The sequence below is a fragment of the Trichosurus vulpecula genome, chromosome 7 (genome assembly GCF_011100635.1).
Source record: "Trichosurus vulpecula isolate mTriVul1 chromosome 7, mTriVul1.pri, whole genome shotgun sequence".
Lineage (NCBI taxonomy): Eukaryota > Metazoa > Chordata > Mammalia > Diprotodontia > Phalangeridae > Trichosurus > Trichosurus vulpecula.
The window spans coordinates 261,864,922-261,880,064 of NC_050579.1; the positions used below are offsets into that span (position 1 = coordinate 261,864,922).

General features: G+C 45.1%; 1 protein-coding gene across 1 annotated transcript; it reads right to left on the reverse strand.

The window, feature by feature from the left end:
* Window positions 1-608: 608 nt before the first annotated feature.
* SPAG7 (sperm associated antigen 7) lies at window positions 609-14,990 on the reverse strand. Its single transcript, XM_036766425.1, has 7 exons — window positions 14,795-14,990; window positions 2,642-2,709; window positions 2,327-2,415; window positions 1,840-1,924; window positions 1,609-1,698; window positions 1,358-1,514; window positions 609-1,153 (listed from the first exon to the last, which is right to left on the reverse strand). The coding sequence occupies exons 1-7, from the start codon at window positions 14,877-14,879 to the stop codon at window positions 1,044-1,046; spliced, it is 684 nt and encodes a 227-aa protein (XP_036622320.1). The 5' UTR covers window positions 14,880-14,990; the 3' UTR covers window positions 609-1,043.
* Window positions 14,991-15,143: the final 153 nt, after the last annotated feature.

Below are 15,143 nucleotides of genomic sequence, written 5' to 3' on the forward strand. Positions count from 1 at the left end.
CTTCCCCTTTCTCAGTCTGTTTCCTCATTTATAAAATGGAGGTAATATTTGTACCATCCACCTCCTGGGAAGGTTGAAAATCAAATGAGATGACGTGTGAAATCACTTTGTAAATCAAAGCCCTGCATAAATCTCCGCTACTACTAGTAGTAAATGACCACTGGGGCTGGCCTGTAGGAAGCAGACATAATATAAAAACATCATGGCGGGGGGATGGGAGGAGAGAGACAAGACTGAGAGCAAAAGTTGTTGGAAAAGGTCAAAGAAGCGAAGCATCCCAGTTAGGGTGGAATGGAGGCAGTGGCTGTGAGGGGAAGAAAATTTGGACCAGATCTGACAAAAACAAAACAAACTGACTTTGAGAGGTACAGCAGCAAAAGAGGCCTGAAGGTTCTAGGCCCAGCTCTTGCCACTAACTCCCCATGTGACCATGGGCAAGTCAAATTTTCACTCTCTGGGGCTCAATTTTCTCTCTGTTAAATATGTGAATGCAAGGGATTTTTTTGGCTCTAAAAATTCTAATTCCAGGTTCTGACCCTCCCCCAAAAGCAACCTCCTTGCCCCAGGGTCCATGCCTTTCTTCATACTCAAGTCACTCCCAGGAAGGATTCAGATATCTGGTTTGCCCCATGCACAAACTAGCACATGGGCTCAAACGGTGTTTATTGAGCATAAAGTTACCTTAGCCTTGAGGGAAGAGAAACACTCCCAGGAAAAGGGAGGATAATATAGATTAAATATTCACTCTTACATTCTGTCACACATCTTTTGAGGGAAATTGGAAGGAGATTCACTCAACTACCCCATATAACCAACATTTAAAAAATCTAAAACCACTCAGACCAGATCACCACAGGACAGCCTCCATACCAATCTCTCCATCCCAATGGTTCCATTGGGAGGTCAGAGGTCAGCCCCTGGTATGGTCATCAGAAGTCAAGACAAGGTGGTATTGTAGTGCCTGAAACTTCACCCATGGCCCCATTCCCCCTTTTCAAAGCCACAGGGCGGTCATAAGGGGAGGGGATAGAAAAACAAAGAACCTAGGAGCTGGGAGTCCCTTCCTCTCCACTCTGGCGAAGGCGTTTCTTGGCACGGATCTCATTCATGGCCTCCTCAATGGAGCGTGTGTCCCTCTTATTGGCTACTGGAACTAGGAGTAGGAGCAAAGGAGGGATGTGAAGGGACTAAGAATTCTCATGGTACTCAGTTTTCCATCCTGCCACCATTGCCCTTAAAGACCAAGACATCCAAACCCCTAGTTCTCCCTTGCATCCAAATCTCCTTCCTTTCCCTCTTGTTTCTCCCTCACTTCAGCCCCTCCACCCCTGTCCACCACTGCTCCCCATACTCTTACCACAGCCATAGGTCTTGTTGGCCTGTAGCATGTGGGCGGCATCCTTGGCTGCCCCTTTCCCAATGAGGTGACTGTATTTGTCCTTGTAGTCACTCACAGGGCTCACAACAGCAGGGCCCTGCTGGGCAGCTTCTTCCTCTTGCCACTGGGCTAACTCCTAAAGAGGAGAGTGGGAGGAAGTGAAGTTTGGGGTTGGCTACCAGATTCAGGAGCTGGAGGGAGCCTACAACTGGCAGAGGCGCTTATTTTACCTTAAGTCTCCGTTTCTCCTCTGCCTGCTGGGGATCCCACTCCTCCCCACGGCGGTATGAGTCAAGCTCTTCATCAGAGGGTGCAAACTCCTTAGGAGTGAAGGGAATGACATAATCAGGGTCCCACAGGTTCCACCTTGATCCAAACGGGCCTGTCCCCTGACCCCCTTGGGAAAAAAAAGAACTGGTAGACTGGAGAGTCAGGAGAGAAAAGAAAGATGTCTTTCTCACCTTCTTGAAGATCATGACGTATCGACATTCGTCATCCTCCCCAAAGGAGAAAGATGTTAGGCCAGCCACTTCCACAACATCATGTCTGTGTTGAAGAATAGAGGACAGTGAGTCTGCATGGAAGAGTGAGAATAGCAGAAGGCCCGGGGGGGGGGGGGGGCAGGCTGTGACCCCTTCCTAAAGGATTCTCTATCCCCCCTGTTATTTCTTCCCACCCTTGCCCTAATCTCTAATAATAATTACAATAAGAATCTTTCATTTGTGGAGAGTTTTAATGTTTACCATCCATCTCACACACTTCTCATTTGATGCTCATAACTCTAACCATTTTACAAATGAAGAAACTGAAGGTATGAAAATTAAAGGGACTTGCCCATAGTCAAAACTGACAAGGGACTCGAACCAGGCATTCTGACTCCAAACCTAATCCTCTCACCATGACTGCCTCCCCATGTGTCCTGCCCCACTTCTCAGCCCCTTCACTCACAATATACTCCTCTCAATCTTGTTCATGGGCTGGAACTTTCTCTTGGTCTGACCACTGTCCTGGATGAAATCTGACACCTCTTTCTCCATCTTGGGAAGAAGTTGAAAGAGAGAAGCCATAAGATGGGGGTGTTCCTCTCCACTCCCCGCCACTGCACTCAGAAGGAAACAGCTACACTTTCAGGTCTACTGCCTCTCTCCATACCCAAAGTTCTTCAAGGTTCCTCCTCTCCTAGAAAATTAACCCAGCCTCCCAATTCTGTAACTTAAGGAGTTTCTCCCAAAATTTACTTTCTATCCCTTTTGCCACACATACCCGCTTTCGAAATTCCACTTTCTGACGCTTCTCCTGCTCCTGCAGTTTCTTCAGGCAAGCAGCCTGTTCTAGAAGTGAGAAAAGTACACTTGAGCATTCAATAAATGAACAAGTTTTTACCAACCACCTACCACGTGCCAGGAACTCTGTTAGGTGCTAGGGATTCAAAGATGAAAGTAAAACAATCGCTGTCTGTAAGGAACTTATATTCTATAGGGACAGATGACATGTACATATGTAGGTATATTCAAAATAGATACAAGATGATTTGGAGGGAAAGGCTTCATGTAGATGGAGGGTGCTTGACCTGCACTATAAAAGCAACAGTAATCTTAAATAAATTTTCACTGACTTTTTTCTCTTTAAACCAACTAAGTTCCCTCCCCTGCATTCCCCTCCCAATCCCCTCCTGGTCATCCCATATAATAAGGAAAAAGACCAAGAAGAGGGGGAAAAAATCAATGAAAGCAACAAATATGGTTTAAAAATCTGATAATAAATGCAATGCTCCCTCTTCTTGCTCAGTTCCCTAGAAAGGGGTGGGAATATGGAGGAGGTATCTTTTCCTTTCTACTTTTGGTGCTATGATTGTCCTTTGTAATTTTGCAACATTCACTTTTGATATTGTGTGTGTCTGTGTGTGTGTGTGTGTGTGATATGTCCTGGGAGGTGGTGGGCTCCCCCTCACAGGGGTGTTCAAGCAAACATTGAGTAACTATTTGTTATATTTTAGAGATTCTTGTTCAAGTAAGGGATTGACTCTATGGCCTCTGCTGTCTTTTCCAGTGTTCTGGGAATTTCAGCGCTAAGACTCTCTGATTCTACGTTTTAGGGCAGGGGTTAGGTAGCCGTCATGGATAGATTTTGACAGTTGGATTGGGGTGGGAGGATGAGAATGACATTTTTGTTTTCACTAACCTCTACCTGAAATGTAGCATTTCCTTCAATTATGAAAAATGTAGGTGACAGACATTATTCTGAAGAGTCCATAGGCTGAAGACTGTCAAAGGGGTCCATGACACCAAAAAAGGTTAAGAATCTCTGTTTTAGGGAAAGGCTATCCATCTGACAAAACTCTGATTCATGTTCATCCACCACCGGGGATATTCAATTCAACAAATATTTATTAAGTACCTACTGTGTGCAAGGTAAGATACATGTGAGGAAGGCAAAGCTAAAAATAAAACATTCCCTGATCTTCAGTACCCTACATTCTACTAGGGAGGATTCAACATATATAGAACTAAGCAAATGAAAGCTAATTTAGGAGGGAAAAGGGACTGATGTCTGGAGGGGATGGCAACTCAGTTATGCCTTGAAGGAAATAAAGATTCTAGGAGGTCAAGATAAGGAAAGGGTCCATTTGGCAGCTTATGCAAATACACATGCAGGAGACAGAATGGTAAATTCAGGGAACAGCTAAGAGTCTAGTCTGGCTGTATATAGTGGGTGAAGAAGCCTAATATGAAATACGCTGAGAAGGCAAGAGCAAGATCTGAGTTCAAATTCTATCTCTGTGCAATGAAACATCACTGCATCTCAAGCAAGTCACTTCATGTCTCTAGGCCTCAATTTCTTCAACTGCAAAACGAAGAGCTTCAACTGAAATAAATAGTATCCAAGGTCCCTGCCAACTCTAAGGCTATGATCCCATGATACTAAGGTGCTTCAGTTTTCTTACTTATTAATTCTCAAAGTTGCTTGTATATAAAGAGCTTTTATTATTACTATTACTTTTCAGACTGGATCTGTGATTCCACGGGTATATAAGAATTTCCTTATATTTCTTCCCCTGGAGGAAACTTCATTTACCAAAGCTGGGATTGGCACCTGCAGTGCAATTTAAAGGCTTTTTTTTTTGAGCATGGAAGTAAACATTTATTAAGCATTTGCTATGTGCCAGACACTGTGCTAAGTTCTTTTTTAAATTTATTTTTAATTTTCAGTTTCCAACACTCAGTTCCATAAGTTTTTGAGTTCCAAATTTTCTCCCTCTCCCTCTCCTCCCCCCTTCCCCCCAAGATGGCATGCAATCCAATATAGGTTCTACAGATACCTTCACATTAAACTTATTTTCACAATAGTCAAGTTGAAAAGAAGAATTATAACCAATGAAATGAACCTTGAGAAAGAAGAAACAAAACCAAAAAAGAAAAAAAAAAGAGCAGTTTGCCTCAATCTGCATTCAGATTCCATAAATCTTTCTCTGGCAATTTGAAGTCTTAAGAGAGTTTCCTGGGGCAGGCCCTGCCCAGAGTCACACAGCCAGGACGGGAATGACCAGGTCCTGGGTCCTAGGCCAGCTCTCTGGTCCTCTTCACCATCATTATTGTCATTGTTATATGATATAACAAGTACCTATAATACCCAATATCACATGCTGAGTACATCAGAGAAGTAAAAACAAAAACGCCGTGTGAGCTCTTGGGTGCGTCATGACCAACTGTGGGTAAATCACTTAGCCTTTCTGGGCCCCTGTTTTCTCAACTGTAAAATGACAGGGTTGGACAAGATAACCTTTCAGGGTCCTTACAATTCTAAATCCGCAATCACATGAACTGTAAGGATTAGGAAAAGCTCCATGGAGGAGGTGACATTTGAACTGGTTGGGTAGGAATTCAATAGGAGGAAGTATGTGTATGTGTGAAGAAATGAGTATTCTGGGTATAGGAAACAGCTTGAGAAAAGACGAAGACAGTATAAAATATACATGGGGCACAATGAGAGTCCAATTTGGTTGAAGTTTAGAGTAAGGAAAATCTGGGGTTCTGAATGCCAGGGTCAGTGTTCCCTGTTGGGTAGAAGAATGACATCGCATAAGTGCAAGATGGAAAACATAGTTGAACTTTATTACAAATAAGGTACTGTGTTATGAACCTGTGATAGAAAGAAGAGAAGTCTAAGCACAGGACTTGCAATCTGGAAGACCAGCTACCTAGGCAAGTCGATTAACCTCCGTTTGTTGGGATAGTAAGAGCGCTCGCCTCTCAGGGCTGTTGTAAGGATGAAATGAGGTAATATTTGCAAAATGCTTCGCATGCCTCAAAGGGCTATATAAATGCTATTACTATTATTATTATGCATAGTTCCTGTGCTCTGCAGGGTGTTCCTAAAGTCTGGATGCATAGGCAAAAATGCACATTTGCAAGAAATAAAATGAATGAAATTTTCAACATTTTATTTAATTGGAATATTAACAAATAACATCTTCAATATGATCTCCATCATTTGTGATGCAAAGGTTGCAAGATTCACGTGAACTTGATGCAATAACTCCACATTATTGTCAACTGCCTATGTGTCCGGACTTCAGAAGCAGCCTGTATTTGAATAAGTCTGCTGGAAGCAGCTGTCCCCTTCGATCCATAAGGAGTTGGCTTGGCATCTTATCCACCTTCTTCGAGAAGAGCCCTGAGTACAGATGTCTAAAAGGGTTATCGTGGTTCTTTTGGGATAAACAGGACAAAGGAAAGAATTCTTAGATTCTAGGTTCCTTTGCTACCCACTCTTTCTTCTCTAGCATCCTTGATGTGTGTTCCACATGGCTCAGTGTTCATCTCTGCATTTTTCAGTCTACAGCTTCAACTTTCACTCCAGAAAGTAGTAGAAGGAATCCGAATTCAGAAGTCAGGAGACCTAGAGTCCTGGCTTTGCCACTAACCAGATGTCTAATCTTGGACAAACAATCAACAAGCATTTATTAAGATGTGCTAGGCTTAAATGCAAATACACGGAATGAAACAATCCCTCCTATATTCTATTGTGAGAGACAGCATGTAGTTAGGAAGGCAGAGTATTATTATTATTGAAGAAATGGGAAATTGGAAAAGATTTCACATAGAAAATGGCACTTTAGCTTCATCTTAAAGGATAAGAATTGTTTTATGAGGTGGCAGTGGAGGGCAGAGGGTGGGGAAGGGGCACATTCTAGAATAAGGGATAAGTCAGTGAAATAGCATGGACACTGGAGAAGACCATTTTGGGTGGATCACACAGTATAGGAAGAGGAAGAATATACAATGAGGCTGGAAAGATAGACTGGGGCCACGTGGTGAACAGCTTTAAAAGCTAAACAGAGGACCTCATATTTAATTTAAAAGCAACAGGGAGTCGTTGGGGTTGGGAGCAGGATACAATGAAAGCCTGACTAAGATGGTAGCTCTGGGAATAGAAAGAAGGATTTGGAATCCAGAGATGTCATAAAGCTAGAAACTGCCAAGATTTGGCAAATGTTACATGACAGAAAATGAGGAATTGAGCATAACACCAAGGTTATATACTGGTGCCTTTGACAGAAGCAGAGTTTAGAAGAGGGGTGATTTTGGAGGAAAGATAATGAGTTCTTTTTTGGACATGTTGAGTTTGAGATGCCTTTAGGTCATCCAACTTGAAAGTTGCAATTTTCCTCCCCTCTCCAAGCCTCTACTTCCTTTTCTATAAAATGAGTAGGTTGGTCTGCATAAGGTGTCTTCCAGCTCTGTGGTCCCATATTTTCAGCTGCCTGAATTAATCAGCTCCAGGAAAACACTACTTTGGGAAAACTTTATTATTATACGGAATAGTTAGTTCTATAGGAACAATGTTGTAAGTGGCATAACAGCAGTTTCATATGGCCTCATGACGGACTTCTTTGACTTTCTTGTGGGTTCAGGTCATGATGTTACAGCACAGGAATTGTGAAAATACAGATCAGGACAACTTTGTATCTCAAACAGAGGTAGAAGGGGGCACATCAAATTCAGGTACTATCTGGTAGTCAAGTTTGGATGGACCATGCAGTGCGTAAAAGGGAATAATATAAAATAAGGATGGAAAGGAGTACTGGAACCAGACTGTGGAAGGCCTGAACTCTCAGGCAGAGGAGTTTGTATTTTATCCTACGTGCAGTAGAATGCCCCTCGAGGACTTTAATGAGTGAAGAAGAAACAGAGTTAGACATATGACTTAGGAAGATTATTTTGGCAACCATGCAAAGGATGTACCCACACCACCGAAATTACAATTCCTTGAAATTAAAGCTGAAGAAATGAAGGGTGGATCGGAGAGAAAGAATAGGATCAAGGAAATTAATCCAATCCTATTTGTAGGCAGCAAAGTGGGTAGAATGCTGGGCCTGGAGTCAGGAAAACCTGAGTTCAAATTCAGCATCAGACACTTACTAGCTGTGTGACCCTGAGCATGTCATTTAACCTTGTTTGCCTCAAGTTTCCTTATCTGCAAAATGAGCTGGAGAAGGAAATAAACCACTCCAATGGGGGTGATGAAGGGTCAGACATGACTGAACAACAACAATCATGGCGCGGACAACAGTCCCTGCCCTCGAGGAGCTTATATTTTACTAGGGAAATAAAATACAGATATGGATATACTTAATTATTTGAGGAGGTAGAGAACGTAATACGTTAGGGAGAAAGGGTTCCTGCAGGAGGTGGAACAAAGAGTGAGCCTAGAAGGAAGCGAAGGATTCCAAAAGATGAAGATGAGGAGGCAGGAACTCCTTGTTCCAGACTTTGGGGGTAGGGGGTGGACAGTGGGAGTTAGGAGGTGGAGGGAGGAAGGAAGGAAAGCAAACAGCTGTCAAGCTTAGGGAATAGTAATTGCGTCAGCGTGGATGGAATTAACAAGTATTTACTAAGTGTCCAGTATGTGCCAGGCACTGTGCAAGACAGAGAAGAGCTTCTAATGCCTAGTTAAAGAAATTTGTATTTTATCCTAGAGACAAGAGGAAGTTCTGGAAAATGAGTGGCATGGTTAGAACTGATTGGGGAAATGATTTTAGTAGTGGTATGGAAGATGGATCTGAAAGAGAGTGGATGCCAAGAGCCCAATTAGGAGGCTATTTTAATAGTCCAGATAAGAAGTGGAGATAAAGAGGATGGACATCAGGTATGTTATGAAAGTAGAGTCAACAAAACCTGGACGAGGGGGTTGAGGAAGAGGGAAAAAGAAGAATAAAGCCAAGGTTATGAATCTGGGTGACTAGGTGGTGGTGCCCGTTGAATCCGGGGGCTGTTACAAAACCTCAGATGAGAGATGATGAGAGTCTAAACTAGGGCAGTAACAGAGAGAACAGAGTCACCAGGATGGATGCAAGAGAGCTTGTGGAGGTGGCCGATGTTTGGATGTGGGACCTGAAACAGAAGGAAGAGTCAAAGATAGTTATTATGAGGTTTCAACCCTAGGTGACTGGGAAGACCGTGTTTCTCTTAACTGAAAAGGGAAGTTTGGGAGAGGGTTTAGGAAAGACAAATCAATTCAACTTGGGATGTGCTGACTTTAAAAGGGCAGTTGGACAGCCAGGTAAAATGTCCAGGAGGCAGCTAGAGATGCAGCTTAGGACCGGATACATAGATCAGGGAGTCACAGGCATAGAGGTGATAACTGAAAACACAGCAGTAGATCAAATCACCAAAGAGGAGAGCAGAGGAAAAAAAAGTCCCTGACAGAACCTTGAGGGACACCTACATGTAGGAAATAGGGAGCAAACAGATCAGAGGAAAACCAAGGGTGACCAGAATCACAGAGGCCAAGGCAATCATGAGTATCAGTGTAATCAACCGTCACAAGCCAAAGGTAAGTCAAGAACAGAGACAGAGTTGTTATCCACAGAAAAGTTTAGTTGAGTTATGGAGTCTAAAGGCAGAATGAAATAGCCTGAGTGGAAGGCAGGGTCAAGAGGAGGATTTCTTCAAGAAAGACTTCAAAGGGTTTGCACATTTGTTTGTTGGCAGCAGAAAAGGAATTGATGGGGCAAGCTCCTGCAGAAAACCAGAGGTATGTCATCAAAACTACCTGGTACTGGCTAAGAAACAGTTGTGGATCAGTGGAATAGGATAGGAACACAAGAGGGAGAAGTCAACGACTATAGCAACCTACTCTTTGATAAACCCAAAGAGGCCAGCTTCTGGGCTAAGAATTCACTATTTCACAAAAACTGCTGGGAAAATTGGAAAATGGTACGGCAGAAACTGGGCATAGACCAAAATCTTACACCATATACCAAAATAAAGTCAAAATGGGTTCACGATCTAGGAATAACGGCTGATACTACAAGCAATTTGGGAGAGCAAGGAATAGTTTACTCATCAGATTTATGGAAAAGAAAGAATTCATGACCCAACAAGAGATAGAGAGCATTACAAAATGCAAAATGGATAATTTTGGTTATGTTAAATTGAAATGTTTTTGTACAAAAAAAGCCAATGCAACAAAGAGTAGGAGGGAAGTAGAAAATTGGGAGAAAATCTTTACAACTAGTGTCACTGATAAAAGCCTCATTTCTAAAATATACATGGAACTGAGCCAAATATATAGGAATACAAGTCATTCCCAATTGAGAAATGGTCAAAGGACACGAACAGGCAGTTTTCAGATGAAGAAATTAAAGATATCTATAGGCATATGAAAAAATGCTTGAAATCACCGATTAGAGAAATGCAAATCAAAACAACTCTCAGATACCACATCTCTCCTGTCAGATTGGCTAAAATAACAAAACAAGAAAATGATAAATGCTGGAGAGGGTGTGGGAAAATTGTAACATTGTTGCATTGCTGGTGGAGTTGTGAGCTGATCCAGCCATTTTGGAGAGCAATTTGGAACTATGCCCAAAGGGCTATAAAAATGTTCATACCCTTTGACCCAGCAATACCACTTCTAGGGTTGTATACCAAAGAGATTACACAAGTGGGAAAAGGACCCATATGTACAAAAAATATTTATAGCAGCTCTTTTTGTGGTAGCTAAGAATTGGAAATCAAAGGGATGGCCATCAATTGGGGAATGGCTGAACAAGCTGTGGTATATGAAGGTAATGGAATACTATTGTGCTATAAGAAATGGGCATGATACAGACTTCAGAACAACCTGGAAAAACCTACACAACATAATGCAGAGTGAGCGGAGCAGAGCCAGGAGAACATTATACACAACCACAGATATATGGATTCTGTGAGGACTAACCCTGACAGACTTCGCTCTTCTCAGTAACACAAGTTGCAGGCACAACCCCAAAGGACTCACGATGGAGAATGCTATCTACATCCAGAGAAAGAACTATAAAGTATGAATGCAGATTGAGGCACATTTCCAGCCTTTTGTCTCCCCCCCCCCCTTTTTTTCTTTTTCTCTCTTTTGTTTTTGGATTGGGTTTTTTTTTTTGGTCCTGTTTTTTCTCTCTCACGATTCATTCCATTGGTTATAATTCTTCTCCATAACTCGACTAGTGTGTAAATTAATTCGATGCGAAGTTATATGGGATTCCATGCCGTCTTGGGGAGGGAGCGGAGGAGGGAGGGAAGAAAATCTGGAACTCAAAATTATGTAGAACCGAGTGTTGTAAACTAAAAACAAAAAAATTAAAAAACCTAAAAAAAAAAAGAAAACTAGAGGTATAGGTTAAGGGACAGACAAATATTAGAGTCGGCCTTGGCAAAGGTAAGGGTGACCTCTTCTTCCAAGACTGGAGCCGCAGAGAGGAGACAGGGGCCAGATGTAGGTGTCTGAGTGTGCATGAAGAGCTTCTATTTTCTCTGTTGTGGGAGGCCGTAGCGGAGAGAAAGGGGGCTTGTAAGAGAAGCGCCCGGCTCAGGGAAGCAGCCAGGGGGAGTTACTGAGTGTCCCGTGCAGCACGGTCCGGCTGGGGCTCCTTCTACTCCACGTTATATTCAATAAGCACTAGATAACCGACCGCAGGCTGCAGGAAAAAAGAGAGCCTCTCGCATGGGTGTAACAGGTAAGAAACGCTCAGCGACCACTTCCTGCCAAAAAGTTCAGAAGGCCCAGCCGAGGCCAGGGCGCACCGAGCACCGTGGAAAGGAAGAGCCGACTAAAAAAAAAGGCAAGCTAATCACTGAGAGGCGGCCGAGCGGGGACTTGGGCCAATGGGAGCCACGGGGGCAGAGGGCGGGGAAGGCAGAGCTCAATTCAAAAGGACGGACCGCAGGAGGGAGCCAATAGCATTGCTCCGTTCCTGGACAGGCAGGTCCTAAAAAGGAAAGGAAGAAGAGTGGGCCCCGAAGGTTCCTCGCGTAAGCAGCCACAAAACCCTAACCTTCCCCGTCTTCGGGCTGCCCGCACGCCCCTCCCCATTTCCTCACCCTCGCCGGCCGAGAGCCAGCCCTTACTTTAACCAAGGCCCGGGAGCCACCTCTTCTCTCCCGGTCTTGGCTCCAGACCCCTCGAAGGCTCCTCCCACTGTCGGCGGGCGGCCCTTCCCCGGCCCGATCCCGATCCAAGATCCAATACCCTCCTCCCGTCTTCTCCGGCAGGTCCCTCTCAATCGGTCGATCCTCCAGGCCTTCTGATCGTCCACCTCTTCCGGGATGCTGATTCCCTCCCCGTGGCCTTCATCTGTTTCCTCTCATTCTCAACCAAACTCAGAAAAACCTCCATCCGTTCATCCATCGCCTCTGCTTTCTTTGCCCTCACTCAACCTTTTTATGTCAGGCATTTGACCTCATCACTCAATTTAATACTGCTCTCAATGCACACATTTAATGACACTTTCTCATTCTTCATCGTCTTGATCTTTTGTCGTCAAGGACGTGTGCCCAGGGGCACACTTGCAGTGTCGGGTGTCACAGGGCACCTGACTTGTGGTCGGGGGCCCTGGGTTCAAATGTCACCCCAGACTATTTACTACAAGTCACTCAACCTTTCCTTAGCTGTAAAATGAAGGGGTTAGGCTCTGGGTCCTCTAAGGTCCCTTCCATTTCTAAAATTTACATTCCTGTGATCACTTCCAACCTGTGAGTGCCCTCTCTTAGTGACCTCCAATTCCCATGGGTTTAATTATCACCTTTCTGCAGATGTTTCATAAATCTATATATCCAGCCCATCTCTACCCTGAGCTTCTGTCCCACGTGACCAATTTTGCCTACCTCCTAGAGAAATTTCAAACTTAACATGTTCAAAACACAACTCATCATCTTTCCCCACCCGCAAACTAATCCTTCCCAACTTCTCTATTTCTGGAGAGGAACCAATCTTACAGTATTTCTCATATTTTCATCCTTGACACCTTACTTTGCCTAACACAACATATCCAGTCCATTTCCCAATGGCCATTTCTATCTCCACAACTTCTTTTGAATCCAAAACTTTTCTATTCACATAGCTACTGCCTCAACAGCCTCTAAATTAGATTCCTCGCCTCTGCCACAGTGATTTTCCTTAACCCCACATTTGATCATCTCACTCTCCTCAAGCACCAGTGGCTCCTTAGGATAAAATATGTTCTGTTTAGCTTTTAAAGCCGTAGCCCCAACCTTTCTTTCCAGATTCATTGTATACTATTTCTATTCTTCTAGATAGTCAATAAGAATTTATTAGGATGCTATTGTGTTCTGTTCTAAGTGTTGGGGATACAAAAAAGAGACAGACAGTCCCTTTCCTCAAGGAATTGACAATCTAATGAGGGAGACAAGCAAAAAAACGTACAAAAAACAAGCTATGTATAGATAAATAGGAAATAAGAAAGGGAAGACACTAGAATTAAGAGGGGTTGGGAAAAACTTCCTGTATAAGATGGGATTTTAGTTGGGAATTAAAGAAAGTCTGGGAAGCTTCTAGCCAGAGAGGAGGAAGAAAATCTGCCCCAGGGATGGGAGACAGTGAAAGAGAAAATGCTCAGAACTGAGAAGTGGAGTGTGCTGAAAAGTACATGGTGGGATGTAAGGTATGAGAAGATTGAAAGGGCAAGGTTGGTTATAAAGGGCTTTCTTTGATCCTTAGACAGGATTTTGTATTTGATAAAAGAGGTAACAGGGAACCACTAGAGTTTGTAGAGTCAGAAGATGACATAGTTGGATGAACACTTCAGGGGAAAATCACTTTGGAGGCTGAATGGAGAATGCGCTGGCACTAGGACAGACTTGTAGCAAGCTGACCCACCAGCAGGTTATTGCAATCGTTACAAGGGTGAGGAGATGAGGGCCTGCACTAGAGTGTTGGCAGGAGAGAAGGGGGCATATTTGAGATGTTGCAAAGGTAAAGAAGGCCTTGGGCAACAGACTGGACAGGGAGGAGGGAGGAACAGAGACAGTGAGGATTGAGAATGACAGCCTGAGACACCGGGAGGATGACGGTGCCCCTGGGCAGTAATAAGAACGCTTGGAAGAGGGGAGGGTTTGGGAAGATAATGTGCTCTCTCATCCGGCCAGACTGGCCTTCTCTCTGCTCTTCTAGGACGGTGTAATCTCTGCAGTCTCTGCATTTGCACTAGCAGACACCCATGCCTGAAGTGCCCTGCCTCCTCACCTTTCTTCCTTCAGGAGATCAGCTACCACTCCCTACCTGACTTCCTACTTCCTGACCCTCTCCAGTGCTAAAGCCATTCCCTCTCTAACAGCGTGCTCCTGCCAAATCGAGGCGAATCTATGATTTCTATGGCAGGGGGCTCTCCCTACGCACGTCGGCACCTCCTCTGCCATGAACAGCTAGCCTGTAGCGTGCCCAGGTTTAATTGGGTGGTCTCATTCGATCCTCAAAAAGAGGCAGCGAGGCGGGTGGTATGACAGAGGAGGCAAGTGCAGCGAAGGGCTCGGTGGCCTCGGCCCGGGGGGCACACTTCCGGCGGCAGTTAGGGATGCAGCCTTCTTCGGAAGCGGGCGCCTTACCCCTATATCCCCAAAGAGCCTCCGCGTCAGGATGGAAGCTACCAGAACGTGGCGTTTGTTTCTTTCTGGGTCCTTGTACTCCCAGAGTCTAGCACAGTAAGGACAACACAGGGAGCGCTCAATTAAAGCTGGTCTGATTGACTGACCGACCGAGGGCAAAGAGCGGAAGAATGGGTCCATCCACCAATTGGAGCTCGGGGCCGGGACACAGGGGATGGGTGTGACCCGGTTCGCGGCTAACCAATCGAAGCTCGCCGTTTGCGAACGGCCAGGGAGACGAGCGGGTGTTTCCACGAATGGGGATCAAGGACGGTGCAGGGGAAGGATAAGGAAAGGGAGCCGGGCCTAGAGACAAGCGCGGGGCCAATTGCCGTCCTCCTTCCGCTGACTGGCAGGGCTGGCGCCCAATGGAGAATTCAAGGGGGCGCCGATGGGCCCAACGGGGGGTCTTCAGAGTTAAGGCAGCGCCGGGCCGGGGGGCAGGGAGCGGGTTCCTGTAAGCCAGGGGCAGGATGCGTTTTGTGGGGTTCCTTACCTCGGGCTTTGCGGCGGGTCTCCTGGTCACCGACGCTGGGCGGCTTCTCCATCGAGCTCAGGATAGAGCCCAGTAGGTCCGCCATCTTGGAAGAGACTAAGTGGGGGCGGCACTGCCGCCTTAAAGGGAAGTACGAAACGCCTTTAAGACGGTAGACTGCCGGAGGCGGAAAATCATCCCTCCCCCCTCCCCCCCTCCGTCCTTCTGCAAGTTGAATAGCCCTACCTATTAAAGGGAAAGGAGGGGCTGGAGCAAAGGTTGCCGGGGCTCCTCGATTCTTCCGAAGCCCTTGGGCGGCGGCTGCATCCACCCTCCCTGCCCACTGGTCGGCACTCCTTCCCCCTCTCCT